Source organism: Dermochelys coriacea, chromosome 6, assembly GCF_009764565.3.
Source record: "Dermochelys coriacea isolate rDerCor1 chromosome 6, rDerCor1.pri.v4, whole genome shotgun sequence".
Lineage (NCBI taxonomy): Eukaryota > Metazoa > Chordata > Testudines > Dermochelyidae > Dermochelys > Dermochelys coriacea.
The window spans coordinates 68,966,855-68,984,932 of NC_050073.1; the positions used below are offsets into that span (position 1 = coordinate 68,966,855).

General features: G+C 38.3%; 1 protein-coding gene across 5 annotated transcripts in view; it reads left to right on the plus strand.

Annotated features, from left to right (window-relative positions):
* The window catches only part of FSIP1 (fibrous sheath interacting protein 1), a 186,427-nt gene that overhangs the window by 26,251 nt on the left and 142,098 nt on the right, over positions 1-18,078 (plus strand). For all 5 annotated transcript variants that reach the window (XM_043517511.1, XM_043517510.1, XM_038407140.2 and 2 more), the window contains 3 exons: positions 1,706-1,818; positions 2,636-2,746; positions 11,754-11,918. In XM_043517511.1, the coding sequence (XP_043373446.1) occupies positions 1,706-1,818; positions 2,636-2,746; positions 11,754-11,918 (389 nt within the window). The remainder of the gene's footprint in view (positions 1-1,705; positions 1,819-2,635; positions 2,747-11,753; positions 11,919-18,078) is intronic.

Consider the following 18,078-nt stretch of genomic DNA (forward strand, 5'->3'; position numbering starts at 1 on the left):
TAAATACTTGAGTAGTCCCATTAATGGGACTATTTATGTGCTTAATTTTACATTTAATCCAGTTACATGCTCCGCTGAATTGGGGCCATAGTCTCTTTCCTCTGGTCCAGACACCAGGTTGCAATCTTTCCTCTTTGATGCATTCCTTGCCACAATTATCCATGTCTCTGTCATTCTGCATTAGATGTTCTATGTGGGTGTACCTTGGAAGGCCATTCAGACTTCAGCTAGCACAGAATGCGGTGTTAAGCAGTGTTTCTTCTATGACACTTATTATACCTGTGCTTGTAGACTGCACTGGCTTCAGGGTGCAATGTAAAGTGTTCATTTTTATCCATAAAACCCTGCATCATCTGGTTCCTGGTTACCTTCAAGATAGTGTATCTCCTACGCTCTGTGATAGCAAATAAGAAAGTTTGGGATGCTTTTTCCTAATAGGCCCTAGATTTGAACCCTGGAGGGTTGGAGGCAATTTTTCTTCAAGGGTGAGACCCTCCACTTGGGAATTCATCTCCTTCATTGATATTTGTACAGCCAGAGTTTGTATGACCTTAAAGAACGTTGCAAAGCTTCTGTATATACTAAGACTTCTGTGCAGAGGAGTGGGGAGAACTTCTTATATGATCCAGTGAGCTTTCTTTTACTTGCCTTTTTTGGTCAGATTGCCTATTCTTTAATTTGTGATACTTTTAAATATAATGTAATGTGCTCCTAGAGGCTGTGATAGTTAATCTTTTTATAAATCCAATGATAAGTAAGCACGTTCTAGTTTCATAACCAAATAATCCCCAAACCTGTGTCTAACCCCAGGATCAAAGGGGAAAAAAGGAGAGAACTATTATGTATGCAGGAGAACACATCAATTTGTGAGATTTATAGGACATTAAATGTGATTGTTTAGTTTTGTCATTTATAAATCTTTGGAATCTGGATCATTCCAAAGTCATGAAAGAATTACCACTTAAAATTATTAGAAATCTCTGTATAGCACATACCATATATTGTCTGTTCATATGGTTTTTGGAGAAACTTTGTTCAGAAAACATTAAATCTGAAAATAGCTTGAGGATGAATTAAATGTTCAGTGTGCTACTTTCTAAACAATCTGATCTGCTTATTAGAACATATCTTTACATGTAATGATCACACATAATATATTTAAGACTGTTACTAAGAAACCATGTTTGTTTCATAACTTGCACAGATTTAAGGTGAGTTTTAAAACAAAAATTGTTACAACAAGGGACTGTAGAACATCAAAGACCTCATCTGTTTTTCAGCTGTTTCATTTAAGAAATCTGCTTGAAATATCCCTAAACCGTTGCATGCTTTCCCAAAAAATCACCACTTAATTTATCTAGTACTGGTGATATAGTTCAAACAATAAGAGGTTTAAAAAGAATGCGTTTAAAATCATGGCAATGTGTCTAACATTTTTGAGGTCAGATCTCCGTAAAAAATATTTTGGCCTTCACAAAACTATAATCTTATATAAGAAATAACATCGCTAAATGGGCACCCTGAAAAACTTGCATTTACCATATTTAGCTGTTGAAATGGTTATGATAATAGTTTCTAATGGTAAATATAAGTAATACTTCCAATACTATAAATATAATAAATAATAGTGAAAATAGTAGTTATTGATTTTGTCTATTGGAGAGGCAACAATCACATTTTTGCAACTGTTTTTTCTTAACTACAGACCATCTAAATGAAATCAAAACAAGTGGCTCACTGAAAATAACAGGAAAAACAGACCAAAAAAGTGACACCAGAAGTAAAAATACTCAAGATTTTATTAAAAAGAACATTGAGGTATGTGTTAGGGCCTAAAATTACAAAAAGTTTAGGGAGTTACTGATGTATACTAAATGCATTGCCAAAAAAAAATACGTTGGTTTCTTGATCAAGACACATCCCATTATTAACTCTGTAAAAGTTAATCAGGATTAAATGAACAACATTATACTACAAAAATTTGTTGCTCACTGCAAAGTGCGGCCGAGTATTCATCCTTCACTGGTTGCCCAAATTTGCAAATTAGGTCCCCATTTGCTTTTAGATGGTCATATAAGAATCAGAAATTTTATATTTTCCAGTCTGTGCCTGGCCACAGCCTATACATTTTGTAGACAAGTACTTCTTTATAACCTTTTTCTAAAAAAAGAAAAAAACGATGTTTGGTGTTCTTAAGATAATGGGTGGACACTAAATGACTTGAAATTCTCTATCTACAGAACAGTTATAGCAAAGGCCATGGCACAGCAACGTGTCCTATACCATTCAGCAAGTATTCTCAACCCTGATGGAGAGAAGCAACTTATTGCTATCAGAGGGCAGTTTACTTTCCATGCATCATTTAGTTCTTGACCCAAATGCTAACATTCTCTGCAACAAGGTTGCCCAGTGTGGTAGACGTTTTGGACATGTGCACACTTCTGTGCCATGAACAGGAATAAGAATACTAATTTACTTCTTACAGGCCACCAGATTTGTGAGTGGTTTCGATCAGCTTGGTTTTGGGTTTTAACTAGTAGCACAGAAATGAAAACCTGTTTTCCATTGTCAGTATTGTGAGCAAACCCAGTTTTATAGTTTTATTTTTAATGCTTTCTATTCATAAATACTTCAGCTGGCAAAGGATTCAGGGAGCCAACTGGTTATGCTAGCGGAAGAGAAGAAAAGATTGGTTGAACTGTTGAAAGATATAGAAGACATTGGCAGTGAAATTCAAGGCATTGAGGTATGATGATTTTAATTTGCACTGACTCATGACTGGACTTTCATGGATGTTTATGATATTGCAAAGAAGGGAAACAGTGAGTTCACCTCAAAGTTTGCAGATGATACAAAATTACTCAAGTTAGTTAAGTCCAAAGCAGACTGCGAAGAGTTTCGAAAGGATCTCACAAAACTGGGTGACAGGGCAACAAATGGCAGATGAAATTCAGTGTTGATAAGTGTAATGCACATTGGAATACAGAATTCAACCTATATATACAAAGTGATGGGGTCTGTATTAGCAGTTACAACTCAAGAAGGAGATCTTGGAGTCATTGTGGATAGTTCTCTGACAACATCTGCTCAACAATGTGCAGTGGCAGTCAAAAAACTGAACCACATTAGGAACCATTAGGAAAGAGATAGATAAGAAGACAGAAAATATCATAATGCCACTATATAAACCCATGGTATGCCTACCCCTTAAATACTGCATCTAGTTTTGGTTGCCTAATCTCAAAAAAAGATGTATTAGAATTGGAAAAAATACAGAGAAGGGCGACAAAAATTATGGGTACGGAACGGCTTTCATGCAAGAAGAGGTTAAAAAGATTGGGGCTGTTCAGCTTAGAAAAGAGACAACTAATGGGGGATAGGATAGAGCTCTATAAAATCATGAATGATGTGGGGAACGTGAATAAGGATGTGTTATTACAAAAACCAGGGGTCACCCAATGAAATTAAAAAGCATCAGGTAAGTACTACTTTACACAACACAATCACCCTGTGGAAATCGTTGCCAGGGGATGCTGTGAAGGCCAAAAGTATAACTGAGCTCAAAAAAGAATTAGGTAAGTTCACAGAGGCTAGGTCCATCAATGGCAATTTAGCCAAGATAGCCATGGATGCAATCCCATGCTCTGGATGTCCCTAAACCTCTGATTGCCAGAAGCTGAGACTGGATCACTCAATAAAGTGCCTTGTTCTGTTCGTTCTTTTTGAAGCATCTGGCACTGGCCAGTGTTGGAAGATGGGACATTGGGCTAGATTGCCCACTGGTCTGACCCAGTTATCAAGCTATAAATCTCTAGCTTTGTCTTTCTTTTCAGGTTTTACTTCAGATTTAAGGTAGTGGGTTTAAGGGAAAAAGTGTGATTTACATAATTTACTCTTTGTTGAACTTCTGTAATTCTTTGAAATGTAAAATTTCAAAGTTGACATATGATTGGGAGATAAGTGAACAGTGTTTTTCATCTCTTAATAGTATCAGATTCTAGTATTTGAAAAAAATTTAGCTGAGTACTGTAAATTATTGTGCCATCTTTTTTTCTGGAAACACGTTACCATCAATTTCCCTAAAGTTGAATATGACTTATTCAGTCAGTATGACGTTAGATGCATATCATGTTATGTTCATTGCTCAACAAGCTTTATGGGTAAGGAAGACGACAATGTTATATCCATTTGTGATGGGATCACCATAGAAGTTATAAGCATATACTGTTCTAACACCATCAATTGAATGAGAGTGAGGTTGAGATTAAGTAATATCCAGTGGTATAACTGTGTTGAAGTTTATAAGCCAGGAACTTTGTAACAGTATTTTACTGTGTTGTACCATCAAAACATTATAATGCCATATATTTCTAATAGAGAGTGTAATGTTGTAACATACCAGGCCATAATCCAGACTAGTGGGGGGGATTTGTCACTCCTGTCCTGCAACTTTGTGTGCCCTACAATGCCTTACTGTAGTAGCTTCTATCTGGGCCGCTCACTAACAACCTTCTGGCATGCAAGCCACGGCCTGAATGTCTGTGTAAATGCAGCTGGCCATCTACACCCTGGCTCTCACCAGTCTTGGTTGTACTGCATGGTGACCTCAACCCACCCCCAGTCTGGGATCTTCTCCTAGAAATATATGTTGTGTACTGGCCAACCATCTCCTGGATATTACAAACATATGAAGTCCATTATTCTTTTAAGGGAATAATAAGCCATCTTATTGTTTTGAATAGACTACCCAGACACTCCAATTTAAACACACTTGGTTAGATAAAATAGTAAAATATTTTAAGTGATTGTGAGTAATGAGGCATAAAAGCCAGAAACGGTAACAAGAAAAATAAAGATAGAACACTTAATAATATCTACTTAACAGACTATCTTAGTTGCAAAGCAGACTTTCTCACCACATGCTCCAGCAGATTACTGACCAACTCTCAGGTCAGGACCCCGCCCCCAAAGTCCAACAGCTGTTTCCTTTCGTCTTCTCAGGTGTAGAGAATGAAATGGACAGGGAGAGAGAGAGAGAGAGTGGTGCCTTGTGCTGTTTGTCCCTCCTTTTTATAATTTTTCCCCCTCTTGAAAAACTTTTCCAGCTGAGAACCAGGAGATAAGAGTTTATCTGAAAGGATATTCCCCACTGGTTTTCTCATCCATTTGAATTTTGTTTGTTTTTCCTTCCTGCTTGGTGACTCTGTTTACTGCTTAAATGCAAATTAAGGCAAGCACACATTCCTTCCTTTGTCTGTGACAGACCTGACTTCTTGCTGGGCAGGGCTGTGTGGTTTGGAATGTGTGTTAATAACATCATACAGGGGAAGCTTATAACTTCACATACAATATTGCACGCACATTTTATCAGGACAGTACTGACCAGCAAATGATAAGTTTTCAAATGGTACCTTATTAGGCATACTGTGTACAAAGATTATTACGATAATATGTACGGTGTGAATACAGAGGTGTATTCTGTCAGTTGAAAATTATTTAGAAGGGAAATTTACCTTTGAAACAAAGCATTCTTTGTGATTAAAGACCTTATATTGCAGGCAATCTACAAAGTCTTCTTGGAAGTGTGTTTCCAGAAAACTTTGTAAGTTGGTTGCTTACCAGGCTTGCTGATTTTAGGAAACAGACTGGGCTAGTTTGGTAGGACAAAAAGACGAACAAAACTCACTCACTCACTTTGTGCTCAGGTGGAGATTGGGATTGGAAGTGAACGTAGGTTCTTTGGGTAGCCTCTGCACATTCCCATTATTTGTAAGTGTGCCAGGTTGCTGCAGAGCATCAGAACCTTCTGAAACCAATGCCCATCAGAGTATACACTTTTTCTTAATCCCTGAAGAAGGGCTCAGAGCTTTGACCTTCAAGGAATGAGAAGACAAGGCCTGGCCTCTCAGTTTCTTTTCTGGCCCTTGGGAAAGGAACTTGCATCACACAGCATTTACATGGGTAATCTCTCTCTGAACTCTGAAGCAGACTAAGCAGATGGTGTGCATATTGGAAGCAAGTAAAATCTCTGGATAGGAAGCTATGTCACGTCTGACTGGGACCTGCACAATAGGGCTGAGGAGCCAAAAACTTCCAAAAATGCTTAAAAATCTTTTAAACACCAAAAGCTGTGCTGATTATTGTAATTAATCAACTGTGTACAACGATTAATACTAAAAGTACAAACAATATGGGAGGCCTAATGAAAACCCAGGCGCAAGTTTCGAGGTCTGCCTGCTACTGTGGTTCAAGGGAACTGAGGTAGTTGAAGATGCTTTTGCTCTATCCTTAATTTGGTGAGTTTTAGAAGAACAAAATTTGAAAGTATAGCTCACCAGATTGAGTCAATCTGCCCTTCCCTCAATGCATTAACTATTCGTGCAGAAAATGGTTCAGAGCATACTACCAGATCATGTTGCCAAATCTGTTTCAAGCAGATTTGGCAGTATGAAAATGACATTTTAGTCAATAGGATACCTAAATATTTTAAGATTCTAATAGAAACAGAATGAAAAAACCCTAAACCTCTTCTGCCCTCTTTTTTTAAATATGCACAACATTCCAGCACATGCTTTTCACATTAACAAAAAAAAAAACCTGAGAGAGACTCATTCAGAAATGCCTTCACTTGAAAGTCTTTTAAACAGTTTTTTTGGTGGGCAACATCAAAGAAAGTAATACATTTTCCAAACATGAAGAATGGCATTCTCTACTACATGCAGATTTATGTCTTCTCTCCAGATGTGTAGTCCCTCAGATTTTTAAAAGAGGAAACAACTTCAAAAATAGTTAATAAAGATTTTCTGTGTATCAGGAGTCCCGTGTTTAGGATGACTAATAAAGGTTCAGCCTAACAATGCTTTAGCTGTTTCTTATACCAACTCTTATGGCAGCATGGCAGTCTACCTAGGTTCTCATATTGGGACCGGTCACCATGTTATTTGGATACCTATCAGAGACTCTGTGGTTTGTGACAGACTTTCAGCAGCTCACATTAGGAGATGCTTGTGTATTGCTGCAGAATTAATACACAGTGAACACAAGAAAATAGGAGTGACAGTTTTAGGATTATTCTATTAGAAAACAAATGTGAATATTATGGACAAAATGGGGAAACAGAAAGGAAAATGCTTTCCTTAGTCACTTGAAACCTGACCAGTCTAGAGATGGATTCTTTTCCCCCACATTTGAGTTATAATCTGACCTAGGCATTTCCTGAGACCTTTGGTAGGGAAGATTTTGAGGAAATTATCAAGAAACTAATGACTAATCTTGATTGTTTCGAATTGGCTCCGATACTTGTTTCAAGAACTGATTAACACTTTTGGGCATTGTGACGGGGTGTATAAACCTGACACTGGCTGGTGAGGGTTAATGAACTGCTCAGGGCAAACCTTCAGTTCTTGGTTTCAGAGTAGCAGCCATGTTTGTCTGTATCCACAAAAAGAAAAGGAGTACTTGTGGCATCTTAGAGACTAACAAATTATTTGAGCATAAGCTTTGGTGAGCTACATCTCACTTCATTGATGCATCCGATGAAGTGAGCTGTAGCTCATGAAAGCTTATGCTCAAATAAATTTGTTAGTCTCTAAGGTTCTACAAGTACTCCTTTTCTTCATTTCTTGGAGAGGGTTGAGCAGAAGGCAGGAGATGCTCAGGGAGCCATTGCCAGTTGAGGCCCCCTTCAAGAGAATTGAGGGCCTGATGCTGAACCATTACTTTGGAACTATTAGTAGAGACTGACTTGTGGTTGCTGAACCAGTCTATTGCTTACTAGCTTCCTTCAGGTTTCAGAGTAGCAGCCGTGTTAGTGTAGCTCACGAAAGCTTATGCTCTAATAAATTTGTTAGTCTCTAAGGTGCCACAAGTACTCCTTTTCTTTTAGCTTCCTTCAGAGAGTCTTGCTGTAATCTTGTATATGTTCATGTATGTGGTTTTCTTTTTGATCTTTGATAGCCCTGAAAAGGGGTGGACTTCCATGGACTCAGTGGCAGGGTTCTCTCTCCTACAGCCAGACCTGTGCCAGAGATGGGAGTTTAAAGCTCATCCATCACCTAGGGTGCCCCCTGGGAGACCAGCTCTTTGCCGGGCATCTGCTGCTCTGACTTACAGTCCATCCAATTTTATTGGCTTCACTGATGTTATGTGGGATGTAAGTCAGGACAAATTTGGCACACTATATTTAAAGCTTATTTTTTTCCAGGGTTTATTTTTTAGTAGTTTTTGAGTTTTATTGTAGATGTTTAAAATCAAGGGGCATATGGGCATTTCCATTGTATATACCAGGGATTGGCAACCTTTCAGAAGTGATGTGCCGATTCTTCATTTATTCACTCTAATTTAAGGTTTTGCGTGCCAGTAATACATTTTAATGTTTTTAGGTCTCTTTCTATAAGTCTATAATATATAACTAAACTATTGTTGTGTGTAAAGTAAATAAGGTTTTTAAAATGTTAAGCTTTATTTAAAATTAAATTTAAAATGCAGAGCTCCCCGGATGAGCCAGAACCCGGGCAGTGTGAGTGCCACTGAAAATTAGCTCGCGTGCTGCCTTTGGCACGCGTGCCGTAGGTTGCCTTCCCTGATATATACTGTAATTGAGTAATTTATATAATATAATATATAGTGAGACTCTCTTTATAATGTTTCCTAGTGCATTTTAACATAGTGCTGTATAAAACAGCACTATGTTAAAGCGCACTAGGGAACCTTTAGTGTGCACCAGCAGGGCCTATGAGGACCAAGTAATGTGCAATGCATTAGCATGCTTAAGAAATCACACCCCTGTAGTCCTCATTACTGCTCCATGTAGGCAAGATATTAGACACAAGTAACCATTACCAGTGTTTTTCCAATGTTTATCCAATAAACACAGATTTCATTTTTTTAACCTCAGGGAGGTATTGTCTGGGTTTATTGGTTAAAACCGAAAATCAGAAGTCCTAACTATGTTACGTAAATGGTCTGTAAATTGTATTCTGCATTAAGCAACTGTGCATTCAGTCAGTTCTGCTAGATAACTGTCAAATAATGCAAATAGGATTTTTCCTTTAGATCTACAACCTTTGTAAAAGAGATTTCTTATCATTTAAAACATTTCAAAAGCTCTTTGTCAGGGTAGTTTGACCATCAAATTTGCAAGCGTGTAATCTGTCTCAAATATTCCAGGAGAATAATAATAAGACTTTACTATGTTGTTGGAAAAGCATGTTCTGATTTAATGAACTGGAAACTGGCAGTAGGAGTCTGACAGAGAAGTTTTCTTTTTATGAAAAACTTAAAATCACTAAGGCTGTTTTGAGAGTACAAGAGAGATTATGTCTGTATTGAACTTGCTTCTAGATGTTATCTTGACATCATAACATGCTATTTTAAACTGGAACTAGTTACATTGTGTACTTATTTCTGTGCAATTCTTCAGTTGCTCGGCAAGCGGCAGCCTGTTGTGATATTTTCATTAATTGGCTCCAGAAAGTGATTTTATGACTTCCTTCACCTCCAGTTAGTTTTGGAATGCATCCTTGTATGAGAAGCCATTAGATAACCAATTTTTGACTTGTTGAGGTGGCTCTTGTTTTTTATATGGAGAATTGTATTGCTGTAAAAGAACAGTAAATGTTGCTACTAATTTGTGGTTGTCTGTTGAATTTAGTTTGACATGCTCTTCTAATTTTTTTCAGGTTTATTTCAGGTTTTTATCATAAAAGTATGCAGACTCCTCTGACTTCTGGCAGCTCTTTGGTTGCTATTAATTCCATGTGTATTCTCTTACATAATTCATATTTTAGCCTGTGGTATATAACCTGTTTTTGCATAGAGAGATATTATCAGGGAAAGACAATAGTGAGAGTTTGCAAGGTATTATTTCTGGCATGAATTGCACTGAGTTAGGAGTGATGTGTATGTTTTTCTCAGACCACATGTTAATGACTTTCTTTCTAGTGAATTGATTTACACAAGAGATTGGTTTTAAAGAATCTTCACCAATCCGTTCAAATACTTAAATTTAAAACATTTTAAGTTTAATTTAAAAAAAAATACAATGCCTTGGAACTACTGTAAGATGTCATTTTAAAGTGATGCCAGTTTATTATTTAGAGTAATAAATGAATGCTACATTTAGTTATTTTCTCCTTTACCAGTGTCATTTCATGGACCAATTTTTTCTGTGCAGCACCATTTGTCTACAAAAGATTATGCTCCAGTCCTGCAAAATCCCCAGTGCTGAACTCCTGCTGAAATAAATGAGAGTTCCATATGCAGAAAGCTTGCAGGATTAGTCCTTTTATTGAAAGAATTCATTCATTAACTGATGATTTCTTCATTCTTAGGCACTCAAGGTCTGATTTCCCCTCCCATTTCCCCCCCAAAACTGGGATTTAAATACCACTGTAAAGTACACTGCTGTAAATCCAGAGTAAATCACTGAGTCAATTTACACCAATGTTAGAGTTTAATTTTGCCGTAGGTACCTAACTGAGTGACTAAATGGCCTGTTTAAAGTGTCTCTGGACATGTGTCCTTCTATGGGACCTGCATCTTGACACAATGAGAAAGCTTGTGTGCTCCAGTGACTGGAGAACTGTGCCAGCTGGAGTTCTAACCCCTGGTAGAGCCACCCAAACGCAAAGCATAGGGACCAGATAAAAAGGGGTTGAGTGATAGGCCAAGGACCTATCCTTGTAAAAAAAAAATTACTGTACAGGAAACACAGCAAGGTAGCTATTTGAGCAAAAAGCATGATAGAGATGGTGGAGTCTTGTTCATGCCCTAAATGATGTTTTATGTGCAGTAAGGATTCAGATACTAACTTAAACAAACTACATGTTTTTTCATACAGTTGTATACCTGACATTCACAAAAGCAGGCCCTCATGATTCTTCTCCCCTTCAGCTACTCTTTTGTCTTGATTCTGCTTATTTCTGTTGTGTTCCCACTCTGCTTACCAGATAGCACTGGTTTCTTATTTCTTGGGGAGAAGTTATAATGTGAAGCTTATGCACACCCTTGAACCCTTGAATATACATTACATTAATGAGGTTGTACCTGTATTTATGTCTGAAGGAGAGCCTTTATTCAGAGCCTATATTTTCAAGCATTTGAAACTTTTAAAACTACCTTTTGACTTAAAATTTCTCTTGTTTAATATGCAGTGACATATTTGTTGATAGAGTTGCATTTGATTACCGTCTCTGAAATTTTTGAGATTTAAATAAAATTTTTTTTTACATGTCAAGAAGTCTGAGCTTTACTTTTTGATTTGCTTTCTGGTAACTGACTTCATTTCAAGATTTCTAACTTAATGAGGACATGTTTGTCTTCTTTAAAAACCCTTTGTTTAGAAAGAAGATGCTATAAACATTGCAAAACTGTATTGTACATATGCAGTATGTTTTTTTTCTATTAAATTTTAATGAGTCATGGAAATATGATCGTATAAATATGTGTTTTTTAGAATAGATTTTTTTTAATGGAGGAGGTTTGCATACACTTTCTAAAAATTGCTGATTAGTTATATTTAAGAAAAAAATATGCCTGCAATTATTGGATGAGATTTTGTTCTCAGGTACACTAGAGGAACATCATTAATTTCAGGGGAACTCAGATTTACACTGATGTGGGTGAGAGCTCACTGTATTTTAGTTCTTCAAAATAACATTTATTTGAGAAGTAATATATATTGATGTTTGACTGCCTTAAACAGCCATTTTCTTTCGTCATATGAAATAATCATTTCCCTTAACTTTTTATAGGAAGATGTAACTGGTTGGCTAATACCAGGGGAAGGGTACACACCCGAACCAATGGAATATCATCACCTAAATGAAATAGATGCTAAACTCCAAGTAGTACTCTCTAATGGAGATTTCTCTGCAAGTCACAACTCCTGCTCAAAAGTCCCAAGCCAAATCTATCAGGTACAGTAATGCACTATGCCTATGAATTATATATTTATTTTTTGGAATATATGTTGAGGTTTAATGAAAATAAATATGTAGAGAAGTGCAAAATACACTTAAACATATCAGGAAGTTTCCGACGCAAAGCTGATTACTGTAACTTAAATTTTATTAAACACAAATGGACTTCAGTTGCTCTTTTATAATGTGGTGTTACCATAGTTGCTGACAGTTCTGTCTTTTGGGGACTAAAATTGAGTTTCCTCTTTGTTTTTGAAGATTCAGACGGCTTTCCATGATCCATTGCTGAAGTATGTGCCATGAGAAACAGTTACAAATGTAGTGAAAATAATCCCCCTTTGGATGTTAGTAGTAAAAGGTGTTAAAATTCTTTTACTTGGAAAAAAGCATTATTCAGATTTTGTGCCTGGAGGAGTCTAAATTCTCATTCTTGTCTTTCAGTAATGTAGTGTACTATGAACTAATGAGCAGAAAGTTTTGAGTAAAGCAAAATACTGGTGTGTGTTTTTGAAAATGCTGATTAAAAATGTATAATACAGCGTTCATGCTTATAAACAAAAGTAATGCAGTGACATTATTCCAATTTTTGCATCTCTTTACACAAATTTGTTCTCTTGTACTATATCTACTGTAATGTTGGAACAGATGTTTCTACAGAGCCATACATTTGCAAAGCCATATGTCCTGAGTCATCTATTTATCAAAGAAACAAAAATCTCTTTGAGCTAAAGAGGAGTGAATTTGTCTTCTCCCTTGAGGTTTAGAGTTTTTTTAAAATTGTATCATTAGTTTTATTTTTATAAAGAAAAGGAGTACTTGTGGCACCTTAGAGACTAACAAATTTATTAGAGCATAAGCTTTCGTGAGCTACAGCTCACTTCATCGGATGCATTTGGTGGAAAAAACAGAGTAGAGATTTATATACACACACACAGAGAACATGAAACAATGGGTTTATCATACACACTGTAAGGAGAGTGATCACTTAAGATAAGCCATCACCAACAGCAGGGGGGGGAAGGAGGAAAACCTTTCATGGTGACAAGCAGGTAGGCTAATTCCAGCAGTTAACAAGAATATCAGAGGAACAGTGGGGGGTGGGGTGGGAGGGAGAAATACCATGGGGAAATAGTTTTACTTTGTGTAATGACGTAACCCACCCAGCAATATTGTTAATCTATCCAACTATACTCTTAGCCCAGCGGAAGAATCTGTCCTATCTCGGGGCCTCTCCTTTTGCCCCTCCACCCCCACGAACATGATACAGTTCTGTGGTGACCTAGAATCCTATTTTCGACGTCTCAGACTCAAGGAATATTTCCAACACACCTCTGACCAACATATTAATCCACAGAGACCTTCCTGCCAACACTACAAAAAGAAGGATTCTAGGTGGACTCCTCCTGAAGGTCGAAACAGCAGCCTGGATTTCTACATAGACTGCTTCCGCCGACGTGCACGAGCTGAAATTGTGGAAAAGCAGCATCGCTTACCCCATAACCTCAGCCATGCAGAACACAGTGCCATCCACAGCCTCAGAAACAACTCTGACATCATAATCAAAAAGGCTGACAAAGGAGGTGCTGTCGTCATCATGAATAGGTCAGAGTATGAACAAGAGGCTACTAGGCAGCTCTCCAACACCACTTTCTACAAGCCATTACCCTCTGATCCCACTGAGAGTTACCAAAAGAAACTACAGCATTTGCTCAAGAAACTCCCTGAAAAAGCACAAGAACAAATCCGCACAGACACACCCCTGGAGCCAGGACCTGGGGTATTCTATCTGCTACCCAAGATCCATAAACCTGGAAATCCTGGACGCCCCATCATCTCAGGCATTGGCACCCTGACAGCAGGATTGTCTGGCTATGTAGACTCCCTCCTCAGGCCCTTCGTTACCAGCACTCCCAGCTATCTTCGAGACACCACCGATTTCCTGAGGAAACTACAGTCCATTGGTGATCTTCCTAAAAACACCATCCTAGCCACTATGGATGTAGAAGCCCTCTACACCAACATTCCACACAAAGATGGACTACAAGCCGTCAGGAACAGTATCCCCGATACTGTCACGGCTAACCTGGTGGCAGAACTTTGTGACTTTGTCCTGACCCATAACTATTTCACATTTGGTGACAATGTATACCTTCAAATCAGCGGCACTGCGATGGGTACCCGCATGGCCCCACAGTATGCCAACATTTTTATGGCTGACTTAGAACAACGCTTCCTCAGCTCTCGTTCCCTAATGCCCCTACTCTACTTGCGCTACATTGATGACATCTTCATCATCTGGACCCATGGAAAAGAAGCTCTTGAGGAATTCCACCATGATTTCAACAATTTCCATCCCACCATCAACCTCAGCCTGGACCAGTCCACACAAGAGATCCACTTCCTGGACACTACGGTGCTAATAAGCGATGGTCACATAAACACCACCCTATATCGGAAACCTACTGACCGCTATTCCTACCTACATGCCTCTAGCTTTCATCCAGATCATACCACTCGATCCATTGTCTACAGCCAAGCGCTACGATATAACCGCATTTGCTCCAACCCCTCAGACAGAGACAAACACCTACAAGATCTCTATCATGCATTCCTACAACTACAGTACCCACCTGCTGAAGTGAAGAAACAGATTGACAGAGCCAGAAGAGTACCCAGAAGTCACCTACTACAGGACAGGCCCAACAAAGAAAACAACAGAACGCCACTAGCCATCACCTTCAGCCCCCAACTAAAACCCCTCCAACGCATCATCAAGGATCTACAACCTATCCTGAAGGACGAGCCATCGCTCTCTCAGATCTTGGGAGACAGACCAGTCCTTGCTTACAGACAGCCCCCCAATCTGAAGCAAATACTCACCAGCAACCACACACCACACAACAGAGCCACTAACCCAGGAACCTATCCTTGCAACAAAGCCCGTTGCCAACTCTGTCCACATATCTATTCAGGGGATACCATCATAGGGCCTAATCACATCAGCCACACTATCAGAGGCTCCTTCACCTGCGCATCTACCAATGTGATATATGCCATCATGTGCCAGCAATGCCCCTCTGCCATGTACATTGGCCAAACTGGACAGTCTCTACGTAAAAGAATGAATGGACACAAATCAGACGTCAAGAATTATAACATTCAAAAACCAGTTGGAGAACACTTCAATCTCTCTGGTCACTCGATCACAGACCTAAGAGTGGCTATACTTCAACAAAAAAGCTTCAAAAACAGACTCCAACGAGAGACGGCTGAATTGGAATTAATTTGCAAACTGGATACAATTAACTTAGGCTTGAATAGAGACTGGGAATGGATGAGTCATTACACAAAGTAAAACTATTTCCCCATGGTATTTCTCCCTCCCACCCCACCCCCCACTGTTCCTCTGATATTCTTGTTAACTGCTGGAATTAGCCTACCTGCTTGTCACCATGAAAGGTTTTCCTCCTTCCCCCCCCTGCTGTTGGTGATGGCTTATCTTAAGTGATCACTCTCCTTACAGTGTGTATGATAAACCCATTGTTTCATGTTCTCTGTGTGTGTGTATATAAATCTCTACTCTGTTTTTTCCACCAAATGCATCCGATGAAGTGAGCTGTAGCTCACGAAAGCTTATGCTCTAATAAATTTGTTAGTCTCTAAGGTGCCACAAGTACTCCTTTTCTTTTTGAGAATACAGACTAACACGGCTGCTACTCTGAAACCTTTTATTTTTATATTATCTCTGGATTATCTCCTTTTTGGCATCCTGTTTCTGACATTTTGTCAGAATAATAGAAATGTTCCTCCAGCTGTGCGAGTGCAGGAGGAAGCTCTTCCTGATACTGATGTTAATGCCCTACTAGCAACAGATGCTTTAGTGTGAAGCAGCAACCCCCGCTGGTCGTTAATTTAATCACATTCATAAATATGGTTAATTTACATTGTTTTTAGGCTTATGGGTCCAATCCTGCAAACACTATCCAGTATAACACTCACAACCATGAGCTGTCCGGCTGAAGTCAGTTGGACTGTTCATGATAAGAAGCACTATGTTTGGCCACATTAGATCTGTCATTGCTTTTGCAGAAAAATGCTCTGAAGTTTTTGAGTTGACTTGACCATAAAAACTAACCAAAACACACCTGAAAAACTGTGTATATGGTTTTTAGAAAGTTTAAAAACATTTTACTACCTTTTAGGTATGTTATAAAAACTAAAGAATTGTAAAGTGTATTAATTCCATAAATAAATATTCTATACCACTGATTACAAATTGACCAGAAACTGGCAACTTTGAGGTACATAGAGGTGGGTTGGTTTATTTTGACATTCTATTTAGGAAATTATTTGCAAGGTTTTATATGGTATCTTTGTTTTTACGCAAATATTCTTTCTAATGAGAGAGCCATTTGGATGAAATGTACCTAACAATTGAACTCTTTAAAAGGATTTCTGTATTAATTCAGTCCAGCATCCTTTTATATTCTCTAAGTGTCGCGGGTTTTGTCTAAACTTTGTGTTAACCAATTGGTACCCAGATAATTGTTCTCAAACTGCAAAAGGAGTACTTGTGGCACCTTAGAGACTAACAAATTTATTTGAACATAAGCTTTCGTGAGCTACATCTCACTTCATCGATGCATCCAATGAAGTGAGCTGTAGCTCATGAAAGCTTATGCTCAAATAAATTTGTTAGTCTCTGAGGTGCCACAAGTACTCCTTTTCTTTTTGCGGATACAGACTAACACGGCTGCTACTCTGAAACCTGTTCTCAAACTGTAATTCCTATACGTATCTAATCCTGAATATACTGTCACCGTCTCACTCCTGAATGAAGCCTTGATCTTCTGCAGCCTAACACCAACAGAATCCTTTTCAAATGCCTTTTTGATAGTTACTTTTTATTAAATAGATAAGGGCAACAAGTAATCCTTATTACCTCAGAACACTAGGGAATCTTTTCACATCTACAGAAGAGAGTTAAAAAAGCCAGCTTCAGAGAGAGTTCTATTTTTTGTGTGGACTTCGGAATAAAGCTGACCTTGGAAAACTGCAGGAGTATTCTATGAAGAGCAAAAGACTGAGAGAAAGCTTTTGTCCTTCCTCTCTTCTCCCAAAAGTCCTGTAACAAGGAAAAGGTCCTGTAACTTTTTCTTCCACAGCGGTTCTAAAATCCACCCTTTTTGATTTGTCCAAAGCCTCATCATCTCCTTCCTCAACTACTGCAATCTCTTCATCTTGGATGTTTCAGTACTAACCTCTGCTCCTCTTCTTCATTCAAATTGCTGCTGCCAAAAGCCTTTCTTGTCTGTTGCTTCAAGATGATGTCTCCTCTGAGCCACTCAACTGTAATTCAAACTTCTCGTACTTTGCCTTCAAGGCCTTATCACATAACCCTTCTTTACATCACTGAGTTGGTCTCCTTTTGCTTTTCCTCTGCTCCATCAGCGATTTCAGCCTTGATACCCCCTTTATTTAGTTCTGTGACAGAGCCTCCCTCCTGTCCCTTATTTTTGGAATGCTTTCTCCAGTTCATCAACCAACATCCCTGAAGTCATTGAAATCTCTCGTTAAAAACTCATTTTTGCCATGTTTCCTACAGAAGTGAGGCAGAAGAAAGGTAACTAAACAATAAAGGAAACAGAACTTGTCACCCATGTCCATCCTTGCTTCTTCTTTCCCTTCTTCCTATTTTCTGTGTAACCCTTATGTTTGTCATATTGCATTTAGGTTGTACACTCTAGGGACGCTGTCTTTTAGTTGCTTTGTAAGGCACCCAAGTGTTTCCTGTTGAATGCTCTGGGGATTTTCCCTTTCCTGTAATCACTGTGTTGAACTTTTAGAAGGAATAACTTATAAATTTTAATTGTGACAGATCTGCTCCACACCAGATATAATGTGCTTCATGATAAGAGCATCTCTTTCACCGATTGTACTGCCGAAGATTTATAGGAGTATATGCGTATATGATATGAGATTAGGTAACCAATAATACATGCAAGGGCATGGAGCTATTGTGTTTTGCATGCTTCATCATTCATCCAAAGGCTAAGCAAATATAAAGTGCCTAAAAAAAAAAAGTTACCAAAAAGGAAAAATAAGGAATAAACCAGGAAAAAAACACACCTTCTTTTAGCACTTGCCTTCCACACAC